The following is a 26585-nucleotide window of genomic DNA, read 5'->3' as shown; positions in this document are numbered from 1 at the left end:
TTTTGTAAACAAGCAGGCTGTTGTTTAACCATTTAATTACCTGAGCTTAACACAGAGAGAAAAAAAAACAAATAAAGTAGAATCAAATGCTTTGATTTCCTTTTATTTAAGTGTTTCTTTTGCAAACCTTTTGATTCTGATCTACAAAGCCTTAATATTAAAACAAAAATAGAACACAATAGTTTCTCATTGTAATTAGTTATTGTGTATTTAAGTTATTTTTGAAGAGGTCAAAATAGAGTCACACTCATCATGACAACAAACTATTTAAACAAAAGAAATGCAAGGGAGAAGTGGTAAAGGCAATTAAGGTATAAGTTTAATATTTTTGAAAAGAATGCATATACAAAGAACAAAGACTTTAGACAAAGCATTTGGTTTTGCACCAAAACAACAACAGGTTATAATAATTTTACTGACTTGAGCTGGACATCAACCCAACTCTAATCCACCAGTTAAGAAAAACAGAAACCAATCAATCAAGTCATCTTTAACAAAACAGTATTCTGCCATTAGAGGGTTTCTTTTTTTTTTTTTTTTTGATTCAACTAAACCAATCGGGGGTTTTCTTGGTATGAACTGGCAGGAGAGAGTTCAGATGAGTTCCGACCCCTAAATGCAAAAGGAGTGAAAGTAACCTTTTTTTTTTATATATTTATATATATATAAAATAAAAATAAAAACACAAACAGAAATAATGAAGAAAAAAAAAAGGTTTTGGTAAAAACACCTGGAGCCTACATCAACATTGTGTTCCAGCTTACATTATAATTACATCTGTTAAACATATTTAGAACAGAGACCAAGGCTCGGCTCCTTGCAGCGCCGTACACTTCGAGCGTTTACAGCCGAGCGGACAGCCCTTCACGCTGCACGCATGCAGCCTGCATCAAACGCACTACAGGAAAGCACCAAATTCTGACCTGGCACAGAACTGTGGTGGTAAGTCGTGTTCACTGATCAGAAGCCTAAATATGGATCTTCAGATATGGCTTGCCGGTGCATGCCAAAGAACAAATAGTCTTACACAGATGCCTCTTCTGTACCCGCTCGAAGTGTAAGGTGTTGACAATGCTTCACTTTTCTGCTTCACGCTCCCTTGGTCCCTGGTAACGCAGAAAGAACACACTGCTTGTTCTGCTAACACTGTTTAGTTCCCTGCATCTAAAAAGGCCAATTCCTGTGGTTGACTCGCCGACCCATAACTACTGGACGCCTTAAGCTCTCAAGTGATGACCGCACTCCAAATGGACCGCGACTCTCCACTGTGACGGTCCAAATTACAAGTGTTGGATACTAGATGGCAATATTTACTGTTTCTTTTCTCCCAATGTTGGATCTCTAGTTTCAGCCGTATTGCCCTGGATTTAGAGTTGGCCCTGGTCAGAACTCCACAGCTCCCTTAGTGGTTAAAGAGTGTGACTATCTGGAACGTGGAATAAACATCTCAGATTTGTCATGTGTTTGAGGAGAAAAAAAGGGGGTTTGGTTGGCAAACAAAAACAAATCAACACTACATTGTTAGCATTTCTTCTGGTAGTGCTGAGAACGAGCGTGGGGATGGGGCGATCAGCAGCCTGAGCGGCCACCAATCAGGCAGCTCAGCCAGTTTGTGGTGGGGCTTGTATCCAAAAAAAAGAAAAAACATTTTCCACTGGCCGAGGACAACTACACGGCTGGGCGTTGAAAAAGTTAATTAGGCCACAACACTGACTGAATCACAATCAATCCATCAAAAGCTCGACAGAATGAATTCTACTTGTATTGTAAGCTTAGTTATCTGGATCTCCGATAATCAACATCACTGATGGCTGATGCCGCCCAGCCCGGGGCCCACAGCAGCCAGGTTTTGTTGTTCTCCTGTTCCCCAGACTCAGACTTGAGGGTCTTATTATTGCAGACAATTATCTAAAACTTGGTCGGTTTGTTTTTGTCTAGTCTTGTCTGTGGAGGACAATGCTGTCAACCAGCCTTAGCAGAGCAAAGGAAAGGGGTGTGGGGATGTGTGTTTAATAGTGTGTGTATTTAAGATGTATGGATGTATTGTGTGTGTGTGTGTTTGTGTGCATGTGTGTTTGTGTGCGTGCTTTGAAAAGGTAGGAGCTTCTCATAGCAGCACACATTTGCGTTTCTTCTTGGGCTCTGGGGGCTCCAATGCAGCCAATATCGCCTCATCAAACACATTCTTTAGGCCTTTCTGTAAACACAAACACACAGACACACAGGCTCAATGAGGGGGCGACGCAAATCAAAAAAAGGTTCAAGGGAAAACAGAACAGCTTAAACAAACAAACAATAGGAAACAAGCAGAATTGGACATCATAGAGTGCTGTAAAAGAAGATAAATGTGAGAGTGCTTCTGAGGACAAAAGGAAGTTGGTTGTTTGAATTAGGTGTGCCAGATTAAGTGTCAACAACACAAATACATGCATGTTCTGTGCAAGGAAACGTAAAATTGAAATCAAATGGCAAGTCAAAAAAGAAAGTGGAGGAAAAAGGAGAGCATAACCCCCGGTGCAACAACACAAAACAAAAAGGGAATCACAGCATTTTCACTCCACAACGCTTGTTTTTCTTTTAACGTCTAACCGAGAGGACTTCACAGGAAAGACATACTGAAATGAATTAACACACTGTGTCTACTCTCAGCCTGAGCGATTCGTGTGTCCTCTTTGTTTGTTTTTGCCTCCGAGCAGAGCAGCTTACATCATGAGCTTGGTCATGTGAAGAACAAGAGTTGCTCTGGCACAGTACTGGAATTGTGCAGTAAACCAGTAAGCCCCCTCAGCCATTGTTCATTAGCACGACTAAATTCTTCTCCGACAAAAGCACTGTGAAAAAGAAGGGGAGCCAGAGAGGAGAGCACGTTCATTTGTCCTTTTATTCATTTATTTCACAGGTACTTTCACACAATTATAGATTTTCTTTCCATTATCTGGACTTCAAAGAGAACAGGAAACGCACCACTCGTGTCATATATAGAGAGTGTTTGACAAAACTTCAGAAAACCCTTTTTTTTTTTATAACTCAAAGAAACATCAAGAGAATATTAGCTATAAACTGTTTGAATAAGAAATCATTATCCAGAACAGGAAAAGCTCAATGCAGTGGTTATGTTGTAAAAAAGACCAAACACTCCCTATATTTGACGTCAGTGCTTAAAACCCTTTTATATAAACATAGTGTGATTCCACTCTCTGTTAATCAAACATCAGCTGTGGTACAAAAAATAGGCATTAGAAATGGAAGCTCTGTTTATTGTCTGGATCAATCTCACCAAAGCAAGGCCGTCTGAACCGTTCCTACAGAAACTACTACGACAGGACTGAGAGGAAAAAAACAAACAAAGGCCACATCGTAAAATGACCTAGTACATCCTCTGTAGGATATCAGTCTACTGTTAATCAATGAGCACTGGGCCGCAGTAGGAAAACAACGAGGGCCACGGTAATGTAATGCATGATTTACGTTATATTGCTGAGCTGACATAAACTACCTCATAGGCTTGCCTTGGAAGTAGGTGATACCGCTGTCATACAGTTACACCAGATCGGCTTGATGCCACATTGTCCAGATTAGAGATTTGTCTCCCTCTAAGAGGGAGCAACAAGACCTTCTATCCCAAATAGTTTTTTAAAAGAAGGCAAAAAAGTGTAAATATTTAAAAGGTGATGGTATTAAATGCTAGTTTGACTTTATTGTTTGACCGCCCTGCTCCTGTCCACTTTAATGGTGAATCCTGTAACAACAATTTCCTTAAAAAGGCATCCCTACTCAAGCACTAAGAAGTCGAATAATGCACCACCCAGACTAAAACCAGAATTTACAAGTTAGGGAAGGCAACAAGAAAAGTCGTTGAAGTTCAGGTAAGCCTTGAGCCAGTAAATTAGGCCAACAAACAAAGATAGGTTGCAATACACTCTTAATACAGAGTAGTAGTTTGTGTCAGGAATGAAGTTAGTAGAAACTCATGGATGAATAGTTAGACGGATGAGATTGAGTTTGGTTTAGATTTCAAAAGCAGCACATGTAAAGAGATAGAGAAGATTTGGGGAGAGGAAAGGGATCAGGAAAAAGGAAGAGAATAATGTCAGAGAATAAGGGGTTAACAGCAATGGTACATGGTTCAAAATAAACAGCATTTCCTCTTTCTCTGTGTCTCTGGCGGCTCTAGGGCAGCTAGGATAGCTTCGTCAAATACATTCTTCAGCCCTCGCTACAATGACAGGAGAGGGAAGAGAACAACAGCACAATTAGCAAAGCAAACACAGAAAGAGACTGATAGGAGAGTGAGGGGGCGCTAAGAGGAACATGGCAGAAAAAAGGACATATGAATGTACTTGAAACAGAGAGAAGGTATGGGAGGTACAATGCAACTGTGTAAAGGAGAAGCATGGCATAGAGGTGAAAGAGTAAAGGTGTTATGGAGCTGAGATGGGCTGAAAGGAGAAAAGTGTGTCCGCTGAACAGTGAGCTGAAAGTTAGGTGTGGACAAATTGCTGACATTCCTGACAGGAAACAGGAAATGACATCAGCCACAATGTAACATTTGTGCCAGAGAGAGAGAGAGAGAGGAGAGGAAGGAAGAAGCAGAGCAGGGAGGTGGGGGCTTCATCTCAGCTCGATCAACACTATTGTTCTCTGGGCGAGTCAGGCAGAGCTCATCTGTTCTCGTGTAAGTCCTGTTCCCTCAGCTCTCTTCCACCTTCATTCATGATTGTGGTACACCACGTGCTCAGGACTAACTGGAACAGATACACCCATAAAGGGCAGTGGCTGATTCATCACAACAACCCAACAGATCCAACGAGTACTTCACAATAAAACTAAAAAGGGGAAATTATAACTCCTGCTGTCGACTTTTGGTCATATTTAATCTAAACCAGGACACTAAATCAGTTCCTGTCACAACAGCTGTCCCGTAACAATATTGCACAAACTAAAGATCATAATTCACAAATAGCAAAACTGGACTCTTAATCATTTAGTCATTAGTGTCTGAAAATATTCATTTACTAATTCTCTCAGTGATCTCCAAAGCTTTATTTAAGATTATGCCAATATTTTACACCCTATATTTTCCACTGAATGTGGGACGCTGATCCCAACATAAGGTCAGGGGGCGCACTGTGTTGGAGGACTCTTAGGTAAAGGAACAACAGGCCAGATTAGTGTCCTCTGGGGGTGCACTCACACTAGGCAATCCGTACCATGCCTAAGCACGCTTCACCCCCAAAGTCCAGTTCCTTTGACTAGTGTGAGACAACCGTGCTCAAGCCCGGTATGGGACAACTTTGCCTAGCATGAGTGCACCCTTTTGTGTGAAATAATTGTAGTTAACTGACCTGTTTTAATTGGAACTCTACAAGTCTCTGCTCTGATTTTTTTGTAAATTCTACTTAATAAAACCTAAACTGCTCTCCCAACTCGCACCTAAACATCAAGGGCAGACTGCTCAATGTAACTGGGATACACTGTGTTCTTAACCAATGTTCTTTTTTCATGTATATAAAAAAAACATCTGATATTTCTTACTATTATCATCACCACTTATACCTCCACTTATGGGTTAGAACAGTGACTCAAACCAGACAAACACACATTACAAAACACATTACCCATTTTGTGCACAGTCAAAGGGGTTATGAACATACTCCTCTTTCCTCCTCTTTCTTAGTTCTTGCCTTAGAGTTGTAAATAACGCATGTCGATGAGTGTATATGTGTGTTACTGGATAGTTGAACGTGTGTTTTACCTGTGTGAGGGCTGAGCACTCCACGTATTTCACAGCCTTGAGGTCTCTCCCCAGCTTCTCTGCCGTCTCCGGAGTGATGGGCTTTTGCTTGTTCTTGGCCAGCTTTTCTATAGTTGATGGGTCGTCCCGCAAGTCAATCTGAGTCCCGACTAGAAGGAAGGGGGTCTTTGGACAGTGGTGGGTGATCTCTGGAACCCACTGCAGACACGAACAGAGAGTAAAGCTATACTCAAACTCAAGTCACAAGTACAATATATTACATTTAATTAAGATGTTCTAATATTTATTAGACCCCAGTAACCAGCTACTATCGTGCACTCTGCGTCACAACTGTATTTATTCTGTTAAAATGTTAAAATATGCAATAAAGAAAATGTACATATTTCTCAGCAGAAAGGGGAAAAGAAGGTCTACACTTGCCTTTTCTTTGACGTTTTCAAAGGAGGAGGGGGACACAACAGAGAAACAGACGAGGAAGACATCTGTCTGTGGATAACTCAGAGGCCGTAACCTGTCGTAGTCTTCCTGACCTGAGAACCACAAGAACATGTTTAACTCAGAGTCTGGCCATCAGGTAACCAGCATGCCATAACAGCTAGGGAATAGAAAGACATACCTGCTGTGTCAAACAATCCCAGGGTGTAGGGCTCCCCTCCAATCATTACAGTTACAGCATAGTTATCGAACACCTACAACAAACAAAACAAACCAAAAAAAAAAACGTCAGGTACTCATTTGTTCAAAGTGAATCATGTAACCTCTCAACACATGTTTTTACTGTATATAAAAGCATTCACTTCACATATTATTTCATGCACTGATGTATTTCATACAACAGACATTGCATTAAACTGACCACTGGCATGCATCAGGTTAAGGCTGAGACAGCATTTGTGATTTTAGGAAGCTGCTTTCTTAACTTCAATCATTTAGCCAGTCATCATTCCTACACTGTTTGATACTTTTTTAAGTACAGCAAAAAAAACAGAGTATAGATTTCTAGAATGAAGAAACATAATTTGACCCAGGACTGACTTCATGTTTGAGTTTACAATGACCTGTTATGCTCGCTATAATCATAGAGCTAAACCACGGCTCTCCGAATGAAATTTTAGACCTTTATATTTCTAGTCTGCATGTTCAATTATAGCTCTAATAAGACTGAAAATAGTTAGTTCATAATGTGTCTCAAACCATAAAGTCCCACTCCAAACTGAACATCCAAACAAAATCATATAAAAAGGTAAGACATTAGCTAACTATTGTTGTAACAGGCACTTACCGTAGGTACATATTCAGATGGGAATTTGTTTGTGGTGTAAGAGATGAGCAGGCAGGTTTTACCCACAGCACCGTCACCAACTACAACACACTTGATGGTCTGCATAGCTGCGATTTATAGTCCTTGCTACTCATTCAAGATCTGTAATGGAAGAACAGAAAGTAAAAGTCATTAGTTTATGGCAGGGTTTTTTGGCTCAACAAAATATGTACAAAAACAAAAGTAAAAGCTTTGTACAACAGAATCACCCCATTTGATATTTGGCTTTAAAGACAAACCCTTTTTTCCCCTAGGGAGAACATGTAACATAGGTGATGTTTAAAGTATGTGTGAATGGTTAACTGTTACAGTAAACTGAAGCCTGACCTCATTTTAAACATTTTGGTGCCCCATGTCCTGAGCACAGGCATCATTATGTACCTTGCATGTGTATAGTTATTGAGAGGTAACCCTGTATGGCGACCGTTGAAATAACCAAACCAACCTGATCAACCACAGAGTCAATGGTTGACCAGATGTCCAATGAGGTTTTATAATATCACAGACTGACGGATCATACAGACACAAAGCAGGAGACCCATTAGCAGTACATATGAAACACCATAAATGAGCCTCACAGAATCATATTTTGTGGCCCAGACACCACATAATTCAGTGTTTGGGTGGAGGACAATGTGGACGGAAAGGAAAAGCACCAGAACACAGTTAACACATTTCCACACAGTTCTGAAGAAACAGATCAAATCAATCCTCGTGTTTGCCTGATACTATACGTTTAGGGTCGAAAAGGGTCTTTTAAGTCCAACAAGCTAACACAATAGAACGTGAGACATTTTTTTAATATCTCTTAATAAGACGATCCTTTTTAATATGATGTATAAGTGATGTTGTTATTGTTGCAAAGCAGACATAGTATTAGTTGTTGAAGCTGAAGTGAAATGCTTGTTTTGGGCTTATTGTAAGACCGCCGAAGGTTTAGACTTCCAGGAAATGAAAAGGAAACACGCTCTGAGGTATTAGCAAATAAGAACAAAACAAAAGGAATCAGCAGATGGCCTCTAAGCTGGGTGGACTAAATGACTGGAAGGCTATTAACACTGAAAAAACAAGCCATTCTATGGATAAGAGTTTTGGATGAATAACTGACAAATGACAATGAAAACTGTCTCCTTCACTGGTCTGAAAACAATTAGCAAGCCAGTAGCCTGCATTAGTATACGACTTAAATCTCACCAGCAGAAGACAATTAAAACCAGTGACAACTCAATCGTTGAAACTGGAATATAGACAACATGTCCAAGTTATATGATCACAGCAGCACACAGAGAATACAGCAAATACAAGAAGAAACAATGAGCCAATTAATTAATTCCTGATAAAAAATGTTTAGAAAACTATTAAAGTTATATGGCGTGATTGGTGGAGACTAATCTATGATTAATGTTATGACTTGCAGCAGCCCTAAATTCATCCATTATTTATTGTTATATTTACGTTTTTTCTGTGAAATATGGAATATGTATGAAGACAAAAGGCCTAAATGATAAGGGAAACAATATATGTTGACCTTGAATGTCTTTAAAAATGGGAAGCATCTGGAGGCAATCACAGACAACCCACTTAAAATAGTAGGTGGACCACAGTATTCCCAGTTTTTCTCCTCCATAAGGTACAGTTTGTCAGTGCTAAGCCACTGCAGAGCTCTGCACCACTGGGTGGGGGTGGGGTGTCATTGAGGGAAGCAGGAGGGACAGAACTTAATGCACCAAATGTTACAGTGTGAGCATACTTTTAACAAAGAAGCAGAGCCCAAGAGGATGTCCTGCAGAAACACTTTGAATACTATAGTACTGCTTTTATTTTCGAAGAAGAATAAAGAAATACCTTTGCAAAACCGGCTGGCTCTCTTTGTTCACTGGAAGTGACAGACTAAACAGTCTGAGATTTAAGATTGATACACAAATGTCACTATGAGAAACAAGATAACCTGCAAACACAAGTCTGACCTGCTATAGGGAAATGTAATGTGTCACTATATCCTTCTGCAGAGTTAGAAACCCAATAGGTATTTCCTTCCCTCATGCTGCTTACACAACTCTTTTATTTAATCACAAAACTAGATCAAGTTTGATGGTGACGTGAAGAAGCTATGTGAGCTTTTGTCTTCAGTGTGAGAGAACAGCAACAACTGCTGATGAAAATCTATCTGACCGAACATAGCAGACATCGTGTTAATTGATGTGGTATTATATCAAAGATGAGTTCATGGTGGTTTAAGCATGGTTATTCTTGCTATGTTGCTTTATTCTAATTAAGTTGCAACAGCTAGCTTTGCAAACTGCTCAACCAACTTCCTTCCTCATTCACTGTTGTATCGCCTGGTATTTACTGCGTTTCCCCGGTAGACAGGAAACCAAACGAAACACTATGTTGCTTTAAATACATTAATGAATGTAAAGGTGTTTGCAATGTTGCATTTAGATTTTTCTATTGTAGACCACTCAAAACAATACATGTGAAGCTGATTTTAGACATATTCACATGAAAAGTTACACTGTGTACCTTCAAGGTCCTATTTGTACTAAATCTCACTATGGCTTCTCTCTAATACCAGTCCAAATTGTGATACCAAAATCAATCTTTCCGACTGTTACTGACCATTAAACTAAAATTTCGACCAAACAATCAAATGTGCTGCTAAGAAGGAAAAAACAGACGAGACAGCCAATGAAATGAGCTATTGCACATAAGACAAGGAACTAACGAAAAGCTCACAAGTCCAAATAAAAACAAAACAAAAAAATCTACCCGTGACAACAATGAAAAATCATTGTTCTGCCTGCTTATTCATCTGACCATTATACCCAAGCCTGTCAAATGGTGTCTGATAGTTTGAGATCTGCCACTTCAGCGCACAATTTCACCTATGTGTAGAAACAATCAATACATGAAACTTAAATATTTCAACTTGAGAACTAACTTGAACTTGAAGGCCAGGTGTTGCTTAGAGAATATCAAAGAAAGATGTGCATCAGACACTAGTGAGCCAATTTTTGCGCAAGGAAAAACTCTGCCATTGTCTGAATGAATCCTTATAACCACTGCAGCCAGCAAGAGAACAGTTAGGTCCACAGCAAGGTGATAATGGTAACATCCATGTACTTCATTAAATACATACTGTCCCACAGAGCTGTTGTATTTATTGAACAATGTGGCTCTATAAAATCTGAAATCTGGGCTGAACAGTCCAGAAAGATAATGGCAGCGGCCAAATGGGAGACACAACTGCGATGATGCTGCCAGACTTAATCCACACATTTGTTTTTTATAGGCCAGCAAGCACTCGGAGGGCAAGCCAGCTTAAAGACTAGTAATAATAATAATACTAATAATAATAATAATAATATATTGGTTTTTTATAGCGCTTTTCTAGGAACCCAAAGACGCTTTGACAAAATATACATAGTAGTGAAAGCAGCTGAAACCCAGTCAGTGTGATATGTTTGTGTCCCCACAATATATAAAACTCACAAGTTGAAATGTATGTAAGGCAAAGACACAGGTACAACCATCAAGTGTGAGAAATTCTTAGTTACCTGGAAACAGAATACTTCAACAAAACACACAAACAATCTAACATTTAGATTTGGAAGATATCCCAAAAGATTGTCACAGGTTCCTTCCTACCTCAACACAAACAAAGACTCAGGTATGTGCACAAGAATAGCGGACACCTGTAACTTTATGCAGCACAAACAAACCCATATAAATGAATGTTTCAGAAGCATTTTTTTATGATTTAAGAACTCCTAACATGTCTGCATGTGCGGCCACACGTGGTAAATACACCTTTTTAATTATATAATCTTTGCATTTAATTATAACTAACTACACATTTGAAAAAAACGCTCATAAATCACACATAAGAGATGAGGATCAATGAGACACTGCTGTTAGCTTCGTAGCGTTAGCCTTTCGCGTCTGTTGTATTTCGGCCACATCCCCGGCCTCAATCTGGCCTAGTTTCCTGCCGGCTGGTAAAACTACCGACATAATAACCCAAGCAAGTCGTCTCTCCATCAACACACACATCCTTTCTAACATTTATCCATTACAATGTGTACTTACAATCAAAACACCCACCTTAGATTTAAAAAATACCACCCGTCTGCTTTGCTTTGCTAAGTGCTATTCTGGTCTTGCTCGCTAACTGGCTGAGCTTATGCTGTAGCTAAATGGGACACATAATATGACATATTAAAGCCCACGTACCACGAACTGTAAACGAAGATGATGTTAAGTATAGAAAAACATGAAATAAACCACAGATATAACCCGATAATTCACACAATATATATATTTTTTCCGTACCGTTTCCACTGTTTGTGTCTTTACGCCGGGCGTTGGCAGCTCCGCGCTAGGGGCTTCCCAGTCAAAAGAACAGGGACACGTTGCGTGCGTACTCAACTACTACGTAATTACGTTAATCAATTTTGACTACAACCTGACTTTTCTCAGAGTAGGGGATTTTTGCTATAACTAAAGGCAAAAATGAACACGCATCTTTAATTATGTAGGAAGATGATATACGCGTTTTCATGATTTGAGAACAAAGTTTACATTTTAAACTCAGTTTCTGATAAGGAACAGGGATAACAGGTAAATCAGCTGTTTCCAAATGTATATGATATGAACATTATCACAAGTTCATCCCAATCACTTTCAGCAAAAAATGATAAAGTAATTTACCTGTTATATATATATGCAATGTATTTCACAAGGTAGCCAGTAAAGGGATCTTAGCTTTCTAACAAATCTTCAAATACTCTCAGCAATTCACTTCATCTTCCTTCATGCCTCATGTAGTTACCTTTTCAACCTAATAACATGGATTCCAGAGTAGTTCAAAACTGTTTCCAACCACATTTTGTAACAGTATTGTAAAAAGTACGATGACAATTCATTGACAGACTATTAATTGCTTCTATTGTCTTTTGAGCTGCATGTTTGACTTACATGATAAATGTGATGCAATGTTGTCTCCCACTAGATGGCAATGTTGCACAATGACCCCAATACTCATGTAAACAGATGAGGTTTAGACATATTAGGTGAAATCAGTAAAGACAACAGCTGTAAGAAAAAAAACAACTTTATTCTCAAAATGTACCCACTTGGTAGCCCAAATCGATTACAATGATCATGTAAAATAAACATGAACAACTCAAAAACATTTGTAAAAACAAAACAAAAGAGAAAATAAGGACGATGATTAGTTGGTCTCCGTTGTCCTAGTTAGACACACTCTGCAGCAAGGTAATGTTGTCTCCTTTCAACATGACCCTCCCTGGGGGACAGATGGAAAAAAGAGGGAGAAAGTGTAAGTGGATCAGAAGAGCAAGATGATGGATGGTAAGAGATACAAAGTGTCAGTTCACTTCTAGACAAACAGAGTCAATCAAATGTCTACACATGAAGTATCAAGTTCAAGTATCAGAGCACATGCAGGATCAGAATATGTTTGGATTTCATTTATTAAATCTCCATTCCCTCACATTTCAGGAGTGTTCTTTCTAGAGTTAAACTGATTTAAAAGTCTGATGATTTTATGAGCCTGCTTTGATCCCATCACACTTACACAGGTATTGGTCTATGTTTTCTGATAACTTTTACGCGTTAGAGCTGGAGAAATGATAGACACGGTAATGTTGCTGACATACCGTATCTTTTACCAAATGGAAAGCAATTCCCTTGGTAATATTAGTCTGTCTTTGGGAGATGCTGGACAGTGTGGTTGTTATGGATGTTGTTCTTACTGGTGAAAAGTCGATTTAAACATCGGCATTGCCATCAAACGTGTATATTTAATTGTGAGATGCCAATATTGTGATTTGGATTAAAATTCCATTAACTGGGCAGACCTCAAACACATATTGTGAAGGATATGCTCAGGGTATTTTAAATAATATTTAAAATCAGTTTTTCAAGAGTCATCTCCAACTCTATTATTTGAAATACTTTGAGCAGTGTCTGCAATCAGAGCATCATAATAATAATAATTTATCCTCTATTAATACTGCAAGGGGAAATTCAGTTTTACACTGTTTAATGAACATGCTACACAAACATAGGCCGAAATACACATATGCACAAACAGGATCCTATGGACATGCATTAAGGTGAGGATGTCAAGATTTCATCTCCACTGTCAGGAGGCATCTTTATTCATTTGAGAATTACACACTGGAGGACTGATAGAAAAAATGACCCCATCATTTCAACATAACTAGTTTAGTATTAATCCTATTCCTTACAGTCATTTAACTCGTGCTTACAGATGTCGATCCCAATTTGTGAGCTTAGTTTCTGGGGTATTGCTATCTTTTTGTATAAATCAATGCTAAGCAAGACAAATAGGACATAGAGATAAATAAAACATGTTTCCAAATTAAGGTGTCCTTACCCAGAGGCTTTCTGTTCTTAGTCTTCATGTGGACTTCCTCAGCATCATCCAGGACCAGGTTCATGTACTCATCGAAACCCTGAGGCAGCAAAGGAAGAGCCAACGATTAGCAATCCAGCCAGAAATCGAGCTTTAACACAGCACAAAGCAACTCTGCCTAGTGTGAGTGCACCCATAGTGATTTCTTTAAGTAACTCTGGTTTTTGGATCAAATGCAATCAAACCAAAATCTTAACGGCAACCCCTCACACAAATAATACGATTGATTTTAACATTAAAACGATACATCCCTGTTCTTCATTAACAAACTCTTCTGCTTCTAGTTCTTCAGTAATCTTAGTTAAATCTTGGCGCTACATTTAAAGGCACACTTCACTGCTTTATCAATATATATGACTCATTTCTAAAACAGAAAATTAAAAATAAATAATAGATTAAAACTGAAGCCGTGATGGGGCGCTGGTGGCGCAGTGGTTGGTACGCGCGCCCCATGTATGGAGGCTGTCGTCTCAAGCGGGCGGCCCAGGTTCACATCCAACCTGTGGCTTCTTTCCCGCATGTCATTCCCCACTCTCTCTCTCTGATTTCCAACTATATCCACTGTCCTATCTCTCCATTAAAAAGGCACAAAAAGCCCAAAAATCAATCTTTTAAAAAAAAAAAAAAAAAAACTGAAGCCGTGATAAACAATCACATGCTCACTCCAACACTGCTAGAAAACTTAAGACCATCATCTTTATGCAGCCTCCAGCTTCCTCTGCAATCACTCATTTAAAAAGTCCATACAATGCAGAGATGCCGGATCTCTTTTAGTATTTAAGTGGCATGAAGGATGTAAGGAAACCGTGAGGACCAACCATTACAAGATAGGATAGGAATCCAGCCAAGCAACTTATAAATATTTTTTTAGCATCCCAATGTGGACGAAGTACTTCATTTTTTTTGGGTGAATAGAATAGAATTACTTTATTGATCCCAAACTGGGAAATTGTGGCGTTACAGCAGCAGGTTGTCCAAACACACAATATGAGTAAAAAACACAATATTAGCAAATCTAAACATAATATAATATTAAATACAAAGTAAATAAGCACTAAAAATATCAAAACTAAGAATGTGAATATATACAACCAGGATTTAACTAAGCATTACTAGTCTTAAATAGGAAGATTAAATATGAAAGATTGAATGTAAATGTGCAAAAACAGAGTTGTAAATGGACAGTATTGACATAAGTTAAAGTGCATGAGTGTAGACATATTATAAGCAGAAACTATTCAATATAATGACGAGTAGACAAACAAATGAAGTGAACATGAGTGCAGGGATAATTTGTAAATTTAACATGTGCAGAACAGATTACAGTATGGAGAGACAGATATTATCATGATGACAGTTCTCTGCTGGGTGAATGTTATTAAAAGTATTTCTTTCTTATTTACCACCCTTAGTGTCTCACATGCTCAGGCTGTTTGGCCCTACTTCCTGTAATTAATCTTTTTGTTTCATACCCTGAGATGCAGTTCAATCAAACAGAAACAAATAAAGACGTAAGATAACTCACAATGATGCAGCCCTCTATCCGCATGTTCACCTGTTCATACAGCCACACCTGGATCCGAGAGCGCTGTGGAGGAGCGGGACAATAAATCAGACGTCTAATGTTATTCTTAGATTACATAAAACCGAGCACAATAAACTTTTGGAAAATGGTTTTGACAAATACTCACGTTCTGCAGATACCTGAAAATTAGGTTCTGACAATTTGGAGTCAAGGAAATTCAATTTGGAAAAGCAAATACACACATTGATACAAGCTGGTTCGCCTTTCCTCTTACAAGTTACTGAACATTAATTGTATTATTGTGGAGGAGGTTTCCTGGTTATTTTCCACAATGGAGGATTTCGTGAGCTGCATGTCCTGCACGAACAATGCAAAAATAACCTGCACATGTAATTCGGATTTCAACTTTAACACCATATATTTCCACATTACATTGTTGAACTGGAAAGAAAATGAGTATTACACGTAATGTATACGAATATTTACAAACCAGGCCCTCATTCACACTGAGAAACATACGAGAAAGCGTTAGCCTGGATGCTAAGTTGTTGTAGCAAGAAAAGCGCGTCTTCCGTTCATTGGTATAAAAAGGATACAATGGGCTGCACCATAACCTTCTGCACCTTCTGTCCTTGTCCTCTGTACGCCATTTCTCCGATTAGACAATACCAGCAGTAGGTATTTGTGTGAAAAAAATTGCACCTTTTCAGAGGCGCACTTTAACGAAACGCTCACGTTGTGAGATTGCTTCAATGGCGGGTTTCCTTCCGCGTGTTTGGGGGCCGGGTGAAATAAAGACGTCACATAATGAGAACAGCGCCCCTTCAGGTGGGAGGTGATAACTGCACCTACTTGTTGCTCAACAGAGAGTTTCTAGTATCAGAATCAGAAATACTTTATTAATCCCAGCAGGGGGGGATTTCTATGGAAGCCCATTTCCGCCAGTTAAAGAAATAAAAGGAGAGATAATAAAGTCATAATCATAAAAAAATCGAAATTATGAGATAGAAATTGTCTATTGATTAATGCCTTTTCTTACTGGTTTTACTATTTTTATCTTCTTTTACTTCTTATTGTTCTTTTATTTATGCTCTTATCTCGTATTTATGCTCATATCTTAACTCCTCTTATGTTTTAACTTGGTAATTTCTTATCTTACTTACTTTGTCTATTTATGTTTTATATTTATATTTACTTTTTATTTTTATTAATATTATAGTTTTGGGTTTTTTGATCCTTTAACCACTTGTTTCTATTTATTTTTCTGCTCTTACCTTCTTAGTGCTGTTATCTTTTGATTTGCTTTTAGCTCTTTTAGTTTCTTACATCTTTTTAAATCTTTGCTCCTCTTGGTCTCAGCTCGTGTTGTTGGGTTCTTGTGTTGCCTGGGTTCTTATCATGGTTCTTGTGATGGTCGGGTTATATATGTCTGTTGGGTATCGTGCACTTTGGGTTCTTTTCTGTTGAATTGTATTTAATTATTTTTAGTATTTTGCATTTGTTATGTTCTTGCTGTTGTTTATGTTCTTCTGTGTTTGGTTTAATTTGCTTTGTTCTTGTTTGTCAAAGCACTTTGTAAACCTGTGTTTTTAAAAGGTGCTATATAAATAAAGTTATTATTATTATTATTATTATTATTATTATTATTTATTTACTCAGTCACTGCACTTTAACTTTAACTGTCTATTTATTTATTCATTCATTCAGTCACTGCACAATAATAACTGTATACACTCTTTCACTGCACTATAACTTCACTTATTTGCACTATATATCTCTATATTTATATTTGTTTAATTAATCAGTCACTGCAAAATAATAACTGTATATATTCTTTCAGTCACCACAACTGTCTATTTATTTATTATTATTATCATTCATTCACTGAACAGCCACTTTTTGCATACTTCTCTCTCATATCACCACAAATATATGTTTGTTGTTTTTGTAAACGCTGCTGTTTAAGATTACTGCTAACGAAGTTTCGTTGAGTCCTTGTATACAATGATAATAACGATTCTATCTATCTATAGAAAGTCGAAATTATGAGATAATAAAGTCAACCCAGCCATGTAAATGATATGCAATCCTAAACAAGGCAATTCAAGCAATCCTAATTCTGCCAAATGTAGTAAACGTTAGACGCATGATAAATAGTTATATCTTTTAATCTTGGTTGTCGTTAGAACTAAACACATTACATTGCTGTTTAAGTAGCATTGACTGTACCGTTTAACGGTCAATGTACCACACAGTTATTTTGTAGGCTAAAGTTCACGGTAGTAGATGGTGTCCCTGACTTTTTATCTCATAATTTTGAATTTTTATCTCATAATTATGACTTTATTATGACTTTGGTTGTTACAGCTGCTCTTAAACACGACATAGAAGTAGGAAATAAATAAAGATATATAGATTATAAAATTAAAATAGAAGTAGAAATAATAGAATAGACAATAGGTGGGAATATCTGAAGAATGATAAAGCTATGTACAAAAGCACATGAAATTGAATATTTAAACATTAAATACAAATATAAATGTACTGCTGAACAGTGTAGATATTGCACGGTGCATAAGGCTCAAGAAGAGAGTGTAATCCATTTTTGTATTGGTACGTGTCTGAACAAATTGTTGACTGGTTTGCGGACAGATTGCACAGTTACAGTAAACAAAAAAACAATACAGTACAGATGTTTCCGGGCTTTTTATTTGTTGTTAGATGCCGGAAGGTTCACTCAAATGCTACTAGCATATTGTGTTCTTGGGATTGTAGGTAACTCCTAAAAAGATCTACTTTATTGAGTTATTTAAACATTTTAGGGGAAAAATTACACAACATGCCGGAGTCTTGGAGAAAGGTTTTCTTGAAGGTCACTGACAGGAATCTGTGAAAGTTACAAAAACTATTCCAAAGACAGGTGGAGGGTTGATTCATACAGGATGTTTATGAAAATGTTCTTTGTTATCTGTGGATTGCTTTTTGTAAACTAACCTGGGAGTGAGCACGGCCCAGATTAATTCAACAAAAAGACATTATAGGATTTTGACACTGAAGTTCAAAACATACCTTTGTTTTTTCTTCAACGCAAACCAGTTAAAGTCAGGGTTGGAAATATCCTCCAGATCCACTTTTTAAAGATCTTGGTTGAAATTGTCTTTAGGTCCTGACAGAAATTAATAACTCATGTTCTCTGAAAAAGGAACAAAGAAAATCCATCATCTGTAGCAGTTGTAAGAATGTAAAAACTTTGACCGATGTCTGCCACGAGGTACCAATCTGATGAACCAATCAGACGCCTCCCTGTCTCCCTGCTCGTTCTCTACCCCTTTGTGTGCGCTATCCCACACTCAAAGAGCGTCATCGATGATACTGTGAGTTTGTCGTTGGCTGTTGTGAGTTGTAAAATAGACACAATTTTTAAAAATGTATTTATTTTAATATCTTGTTGCTTTTATGTGTCGTATTTTATTTTATTTTATTTTTATACATTTTTTTTGAAATTTTTATTGGTGTGCATTAGTCTCTCAATGATTTTATAAACTATTTTTTGTCAATAACTTTTCTGCACTTTGAACTGCAATTTAATTTGTCTGAAAGGTTCTATATAAATAAAGTTTGATTGATTGATTGATGATTTCTGCAGTGCAAGCGATGAGCTGAGGTCCGCTTCTGGAGGAACGGCGCTCGTGTATGTAGGTGAGGGGCGTGTATTTTGAGGGGAGGGGGTGTGTGTACTCACATATTCACACAGACATTTAAAAATGATAAATAAAATATATCTGAGTAATGTGATGAACATATCCAGGGTGCAAACAACAGTAAGTCAATCCCTTCACATCAGAAATACAACTACATATAATTTTTTTTTTTCCAATACTTTTATTGGAATTTTTTGCCAAATGGTTTGTGTGGGATGAACCGGAGCACCCGGAGAAAAACCCTACACAGACACAGTGGGAACATGAAGAGCTGCCAGGCCTGTTACAGCCTGTGTGTGTTGGGGGGAGGGAGTTTGGAGGGGGGACGGTGGAGAGGAGGAGGGGCTGCATGGTGCTGTCACTTTGGGTCCAGGTTCTGCCTCCTCTGCCGCTTGTATTTGCGCCGGCGGCTTTCTGAAGCGCAGATCTTCTCAGCCTTCCTCAACATAGTGATCTCCTCTCTGGTAGGGCACAGTGGACTGTCTTCCTCCAGCTCTTCCTGAAGGCGGTCAGCCCTCGACTTTTGGTTCTCTTTGTCCTTTTGGAGCTCCTCCACCTTCTTCTTCAGAGAGTTAATGATCTCCTCCTGTCTCTCCAGTTTGGAGACGAGCTGCCTCCTCTGGCGGCTTTCTGAAGTGCAGATCTTCTCAGCCTTCCTCCAGGAAGTGATCTCCTCACTGGTGATGCACAGTTGACTGACCTCCTCCAGCTCTTTCTGAAGACGGTCAGCCCTCAACGTGTGGTGCTCTTTGTCTTTTTGGAGCTCCACCACCTTCTTCTTCAGATCACAATTGATCTCCTCTACCTCTTCTTTGAAGACCTTCACCTCCTGCTCCAGGGACTCTTTCTCCTCTGTCAGTCTCTCTACCAGCATCAGGTCCTTGTTGGCTGACTCCAGATGCTGATGCCTGACTTCTTCCATTTCTTTCCTGAGGTTGTCAGCCATCATTTTGTGGTGCTGCCTTTTCTTCTTGGAGTCTCTCAACTCCTTCTGCAGCCCCACATTGGCCTCCTTCTGTTCTTCCAGTTTGGAGAAGAGGTGTTGCCTGCTCTGCGTTACTTCTTCCAGCTGGTACTTTAAGGCGATGGTCTGCTTGGCGGTCTTGATGTCCTTGCTGAAGGTATCTTTCTGCATGACCTTAATCTTTTCCAGCAGGGCGTCTTTTTCAGACTGCAGAGTTTCTTGCTGCTTTGTTTCACTACAGGCGGTCTCCTGGAGCTTCTTCAGGTGCTTCAGTTTTTGTTTGAGCATCCTGATCTCCTGGTCACATTGGAGTCTCTCTTCTCGCTCCACCCTCAACCTTTCTTCTACCTCCTGGATCTTTGACTCGCTCGTGGCGTATCTCTCCCGCCCTGCCTTGCTCAGATCTTTCTCCTGTTTCAGAAGAGCCTTCACTCCCTCCAGTTCTCTCCTGAGATCTGCAACCACCTGCCATTGGGGTGGGCGTCTCTGAGGCAGTGAGCGACCGGCTCCATCCGGGGTCTGCCAGTGGTGCTGCCCGTAGGCTTCCTCCCTCCTTCGGTGGAAGGTCTGACCTTCTGGCTGAGTTGGACGCTGCCTGTTGTTGGTTTGGCGGCGGTTCCTGTGGTTGGCTCCTTGCACGGGGTATTTAAACTCCCCAGCTCCAACCTCCTCATCGCTCATCTCCTTCTCCATGATATCTCCCCAGCTCTGGGATTGTTCCATTGCTGCTCCTGGTTGAATCAGTGTCTTGGATGTTGAGTTGTTTGAGTTTGTCGTCTTTATAAAGAGAATGTCTCAGATCAGATACGTGAACTGTTGTAGTCTCCGAATGACTCTGTGGACTGTAGAGAGTCTGTGCTTTCTTGGATATGAAGATTCTAATTGCCTTTGAGGCTCCAGACTTCCGGTATTCCTTTGATTGGTTTATTTTTTTCCAACATTCTGTTTCCATGACAACAAAGCATCATTAAAATCTTTGCCTGTTAATTAAAAAGAAACAAAAATGGCTGCCCCAGCATTTAACATTCAACCAAGCAGCAACCTCTGATCTTGAAAATTAAGACAATGCAGAAGTGCAATATTCCTGCAGTTCGTCGAGTGTCCACTAGAGGCTGGCTCCAGGAACACCGGATGTCACATACACATGACTGGCAAAAAAGCTGTTTTCACAGCCTGAATAAACATTTTTACAGCCTGGTTCAAAAACATAATAGGTCTGATTAGTTATTGTCATCACTGTACAGCGGGTGTACAGGCTCTGTTTTGATTTTGAAAACGACGCATGTTTTCCATAGGTTGAATAAGTTGTTTCCAGTAGCCTATGGATCTTGCCAGTGGCTAGGCCTGCATTTACGTTGTGATCAATTAAAACTTTCTGTGGCATTTGAAGGCCTATCTTCTTCCTAAGTCTGCTGATTTTGCCCCGAACTGCACCTACGTGATGTGTCGTATAACTACCTCCTTTTCCCCAAGCTGGCAATAACAAACAAACAAACAAACAAACAAACAAACAAACAAACAAAAACTCTTCTTATCGAGCACAAAAAATAAAAAAGGATGTTTTAGTGTTTTGCTGCAATATCCAACCACGAGAAACAGATTTGCGTCAAAGAAAGTTTTCTTTACATTAATTTTATATAATGACAATGTTTGAAAACACAATCCACTATATACCATTTAATAGTTCACTGTTTTAAAAGATTGTTATCCAATCCGCAGCCTTGAGCCTTTTCTCTACACTGCTGCATTGCTCTTGAGCTAGTCAGTAAGTAGCTTATTACAGCTTATTACAAATTGAAAGACGTCATCAGCTGATATTTGACCTCTTTTACGTGACTTCGTTACAAAAAATCCTAAAGGAATTCTGTTTTTTGTTTTTTTAAAGATAGGTATATGTTTTTCCTGTCTTCTTTCCCTCTTTATTTCCATTTATCCAATTCCTGCAATTTTCTAAAAACCCTGTCGAACTTTTTCATGGTTCTGGAAGGATAGACCAGTTACTTCCGTCTCCCCCAGCAAGCTAAAAAATCTCACAAATTCGGGGGTTGTCAACAAGTCCCAAATGTGTCCTCTAGAGGGTGCTGTGCCCTATAAAACAGCACATCAGGCGGTGGCTGGAGCAGCATTTTGTCAGACTGTTTGTTAAGAGTTCTTTGCACTTTATGGAGCAGAAGAAGATAAACAAAAAAAATCAGCATTCACTCCTCATGTGGAGTAGTCACACTGACGATTACATTATAAATGAATTTGTAAGGAAACTCATCCCTCGTTTCATCTTTCACATCAGACAGAAACTCAATCAAACACCTCCTGCTTTTAGGTCAAGGAGAAAGCCTTTAAGGGTGCAGCCACTTCATGACACTATGCATCAACCCATAATTGGACAAAGCTTTGCCTCTGATATATATAGATGGTTTTATATAAAGCAGGATTGGCAATTTCTCCGTTGTGCACAATACACCTGTAACATGATGAGTTGAGTCAGGGAGGCCAGCCTTGAGTGTGCAGTTAACAATAGTATTAATAACACACAACGCAGGCTCGTCCCACTGCTCCGGAGAAAAAGTGTGACGGAAATTAGCAGCCGAGGACAGACAAGATTCCGCAAGTGGGGGGAAAGAAAAGACCCAAGGAGCCTCGGTGGCGCAGGCCCGGGTGTCACCTTTCAGAGCAGGGACCCCTCGGCCACATCTTTAAAGGGCCGGGGCTGCTGCGGCTTGTGCAAGCGTGCGTCGCTCGTCAGACATCGCTGTCAAGTGCCACATGCTTGTCTTTGTGCTATGAGAGCAGGAATGGACTGCTGACGCTCAATGCCACACGCCTGCTCACATTCTCAAGGAAGACTGAGAGAGAGAGAGGGGAGACTCTGCAGACACTGGCGCTCCAGTTGGCCCGCCACAGAGGCCCTGGAGTCGACAATGACAATGAGGAGGCCAGTGTAAACATGTACACATGATGAGCCTCGCGCTGCTGTCATGGCCTCACAGTCAAGGTCATGTTGGCATCTTCTGATATCTGTCAGGAGAGTGGATTAAACTCATGATGATCAACTATAGCAGGAAATAAATAAGAATACCGAATGAAATACAGATGAGTTTTAATGGAAACACACAACTCAAAGTCAATTAAAGGATACATTTTTAGAGTTCCAGCCTGGTCAATAACAAAAGGAAGATTTCTGGATTAAGGAAGTCAGAGCCTTTATCTAACCGTGCACAATCATTGTTCATATTGATTTTTTTATGAAATTGAGAGTAAAATTAAAACTAAGAAGGACAGGAAGACAACAAATGTAATTATTAATTTACGAGTACATGTATTTATTTATTTTGTGTATTTCTACAGGGACAAGTGTGGAGCAAGTAAACTGATGCAACACTCTGCAGCATTTGTACGCCTAACCTTATTTGCAGTGTCCGTCCGTAGATGGGCCTTTAAAATACATAAAAATCAACAATACACATGAAATGGTCCCAAACAAGCTCAACAATAAAAGACAAGAACAAACAGGATACAAACTGTCATCCAATAAAACAAAGTAAAACAGGAAGAGCAAGATCAGCAGACTGAGTCCTCTTTCAATAAGGTCTGAGTTTGAGTTTAAAATGACTCCAGTCAAACAAGAAGAGAAGAAAAGTACAATTCAAATCAGTAACATTCACGAGCAGAGTAGTTTCTAATCGTGTTTTTGAATATCCTCTGAGGAGTGTTTTAGTTTGTTATGACACAGAATAAGATGAATATTGAAGCCCCTTTATGAGGTGCGAAGTCCATCAGCATGAAGATCAACTTTTTCTTTATAGTCATTTTCTATAACTGACCTGCTGCCGGTTAGGTGTCAAACAAAGTGATTGACCTTCTGAAACCGCACATTTTCCACTCTTGATAATCTTGATGAGTGATACGTTTGACTTTTAAAAGATAGCAGGATGACCTTTATGTTAAAAATTATAATAGTTACTCATGTAGCTACAGGACAAAATCATTGAAGAGATAAGATGTGCAGCGTTGTCCACACGGGGCGGCAAAATCGTCTCACACAAAAAGTTCCTCACAGGAGCTTGAAGATGACTCCTGGTTACAGTAGTATGGAGCTTTACTGTGTGCTGTAAGGTGTTTTAGTTGTGTGCAGCAAAACATGTACGGGATATTTGCCCAGTTTTAGTGTTTATTTGTGGCACTTTGAGCGCTAAGCAAAGCTTGATCGGGTCTCGTAGATTAGAAGAAAGTGCTCCAAAAATAAACAGCAGCCAATGCCTGTTAAAGGCAGAATGTGAGACAATTTAAACATAAATACAGCAGAAATCTATATCTTTATACTGTATAAGTCTCTCCTGTGTAAATGTGTCTCTGAGTCATGACTGTCTACAATGAGTGAGAAGCTCGAGTCCCGCTGGCTGTGTTGTTGTCAGAGCCGTGTTTACATCATGTTTACATGGACGGGACGACGATACTCACTGCTTATTTGGATGTCAGGTAAGTGTTTTTAGATCACGCTCATTCTGTGTCAATTTTTGTTCAATATGAAGCTAAGAGATAAAGGCTTTATATGCATTTTTTTGATCCAGCAGATGTCGCCCTTGAGCACCAGCATGAAACCAAAACAACTCGCGCTGCATTGTTGTGTTAGCATGCTAATGCTGGCGATCTTTATTATGCTCGTATCTTCACACTGCATGTAAATTTACCTGAAGGGACTCGGGTGTTACACCCATTGTAGACAGTCATGACTCACAGAGTTATTTTCAGAGGATATACTTGATTTATATTATATTTAAGTGTGAAAAATCGCATATAAAGCCTTTAACCAAACTCTGCTAACATTAGCCTGCTAACACAACAACGCAGGATACAGGTAATTGCAGCTCGAGCAAAGGACAATTTAGTCCGCCGCTTGCTCTTGCTTCATTAAAGTTCGTTCTAATTTATTACTCCTTCGTGTGAACGCGAGGGGGAGGGGGGGGGGGGGGGGGGGGGGGGGGGGGAGAGAATTTGGAATTAAAAACATTAAATTTGATCCTTTGTCTTGTTTTTTTCACACACCCCATGAACTAAATCAAACTCTCGTCTAGCAGCTGATCCTGTAATTCACTACTGATATCCACCTCAGACTCCACTGAATGAGTCTATAAATAGGCTTGTTGGACACACACGCACGCACACAGGATACCCTGCCACCTCTCATCGTACGTGTTTTCTGTCTATTCTCAGTGCCATGCCCCTCTCTTCCTACCTTCTCCTTCCTCGTCTGAGCCAGGCCAAAAGAACGGCCCTGGTTAGATCAACCTCCTCTCCGCATCACTTCCTGTTCCTGTTGGTGGTGATTGTTCTGAGGGGAAATGATGGCAGACGGGATGGGGAAAAGAGGAGGAGGAGGAGGGGGGGTTGGTGGAGGTGTTTCTTTGTTTTCACTATCTGCCTCACCTGCCTGACCCCCACCTGACAGGCTTGACCCCTGCAGGCCTGGTAGAGCCAGCCAGACACCCCACAGGCGGCCTGTTTCCTGCCTCGCTGACTGACAGGATATTCATAGCGTGCAGGGGACACAGTTCAGTTCAAGTAAGACAGCAAGTTAGAGCCAATATGGACCTTTTTTTATTTATGTACAAAATGTCGATCACGGTAAAATAATACCTTAATTATGATTTTATTTTTCAATTACAAGAAAGTATTTTTTAAAGTTACGCAAAAATAAGGGGGGGGGGGGGGGAAGTGTATAAGTCTCCACTGAGTCAGGATGTTGCAACAAGTGCATGTTGTCAATCATCATCATTTGTTTTCCGAGAGTAACTGAAGGCTTAGTGTGTCCTCTCTGACCTGAAACCCTGCTGTGTTTGCTCCTAGCTCCATATAGTTAGTGAACACACCTCGGCTCAGTGCTGGCCTTGAACACTTGCTGAACTTGTTGCAAATTGAGCCTCTTCAAAAAAAAAAAAAAAAGAATGAATTGAACCCTTTTTTTTTTTTTTTTTAAAGTGACTTCATATCTAGGTCTGAGGAAAAACTCGACCACCTGCATTTTTTTGAAACGTGGTGGATGTTTGAGGTAAAACTGTTTTGTGACATTAGCCCCTTTTACATTGCCTGTTGAAGACAGAACTTCTATGCCTCTGTTAAGCTTCACCATCAGTGTTAATGTCACAGAGGTAATTCTGCCGCTGAGTCTGCATCAAAGGTAGTAAGTGAGTGCATAAACTGCTTGTGAGTGTGTATGTTCACCTCACGTTGTTTGTTTACACCTCGTGCCTCTCGTGCTTTGAAAACGCTCTAATACTATAACTGATGTGTTCAAATCACACAATAGCTCTAATCAGACTGCTGTTTCGAGCCCCTGTATTTAACCCCCCTGTCATGTTTCCTCTTCAGTCTGAATGTTGCAGAGGCCTAATGGACGTCTGTACCCTCTTCAGAGGTAGTAACAGAGCCGTTACAGTGGCGAGAGGGTTTCAGCGGAGCCAGCAGGGGGAGAACAGCGTTGTGTGTGTGTGTGTGCATGTTTGTCTGGAACAACAATATTACACAGTCCCAAAATCAATATGAATGTACAAAGACGCGGTGATGACGTCACTTTTGTGATACAAAGCAGTGTGAAAAGTGCTCTTGGCTCACTTATACTTATAATATGCTCTGTGGGGTTCAATGTAAAAGTGCAAAGGAGTAGTCATGGCAACAACATTACTGACATTGAAAAGTCCCAACTGTTCAACTAAAACCTTAAATAAGGAGTAATAGAGGGAAAATAATACAGATAGTAATATACGACCAAATAAAGCAACTGACAGCACTGGGAAGAAGATTGATTATTCATATAATTATTGTTTTTTTAATATTTATTTTGGGGTTTTTGGGGCCTTTA

At 39.5% G+C, this 26585-nt stretch overlaps 2 protein-coding genes across 3 annotated transcripts; both read right to left on the bottom strand.

The window, feature by feature from the left end:
- Positions 1-297: 297 nt before the first annotated feature.
- LOC132977093 (cell division control protein 42 homolog) lies at positions 298-11513 on the bottom strand. Of its 2 annotated transcripts, none has more exons than XM_061041488.1 (6): positions 11409-11513; positions 7038-7178; positions 6372-6444; positions 6176-6285; positions 5756-5953; positions 298-2197 (listed from the first exon to the last, which is right to left on the bottom strand). In XM_061041488.1, exons 2-6 carry the CDS (start codon positions 7140-7142, stop codon positions 2108-2110), a joined length of 576 nt encoding a protein of 191 aa, XP_060897471.1. In that variant the 5' UTR covers positions 7143-7178; positions 11409-11513; the 3' UTR covers positions 298-2107. The 2 variants fall into 2 exon arrangements, with proteins under 2 accessions (XP_060897471.1, XP_060897472.1); XM_061041489.1 differs by lacking the exon at positions 298-2197 and adding an exon at positions 2863-4216.
- A 660-nt stretch (positions 11514-12173) lies between these two features.
- On the bottom strand, positions 12174-15848 carry snrpe (small nuclear ribonucleoprotein polypeptide E). The gene is made up of 5 exons (XM_061041487.1): positions 15661-15848; positions 15231-15257; positions 15065-15127; positions 13501-13579; positions 12174-12384 (listed from the first exon to the last, which is right to left on the bottom strand). The coding sequence occupies exons 1-5, from the start codon at positions 15712-15714 to the stop codon at positions 12329-12331; spliced, it is 279 nt and encodes a 92-aa protein (XP_060897470.1). The 5' UTR covers positions 15715-15848; the 3' UTR covers positions 12174-12328.
- Between the last annotated feature and the right edge of the window lie 10737 nt (positions 15849-26585).

The sequence above is a fragment of the Labrus mixtus genome, chromosome 7 (assembly GCF_963584025.1).
Source record: "Labrus mixtus chromosome 7, fLabMix1.1, whole genome shotgun sequence".
Taxonomy (NCBI): Eukaryota; Metazoa; Chordata; class Actinopteri; order Labriformes; family Labridae; genus Labrus; species Labrus mixtus.
The sequence above is the reverse complement of the archived record's forward strand: the minus strand, read 5'-3'. Positions and strand labels throughout refer to the sequence as shown.

Bases quoted from the DNA above. Each gene is read 5' to 3' on its own strand.
- LOC132977093 (XM_061041488.1), bottom strand. From the start codon at position 7,142: ATGCAGACCATCAAGTGTGTTGTAGTTGGTGACGGTGCTGTGGGTAAA. The intron at 6,445-7,037 runs GTAAGTGCCTGT...TGTTTGTTGTAG, and splicing joins CATCTGAATATGTACCTACG to GTGTTCGATAACTATGCTGT. The intron at 6,286-6,371 runs GTATGTCTTTCT...TGTGGTTCTCAG, and splicing joins GGGATTGTTTGACACAGCAG to GTCAGGAAGACTACGACAGG.
- snrpe (XM_061041487.1), bottom strand. From the start codon at position 15,714: ATGGCGTACAGAGGACAAGGACAGAAGGTGCAGAAGGTTATGGTGCAG. The intron at 15,258-15,660 runs GTATCCTTTTTA...CCAAATTGTCAG, and splicing joins AGGTTATGGTGCAGCCCATT to AACCTAATTTTCAGGTATCT. The intron at 12,385-13,500 runs GTAAGGACACCT...TCTGTCCCCCAG, and splicing joins TAAGAACAGAAAGCCTCTGG to GGAGGGTCATGTTGAAAGGA.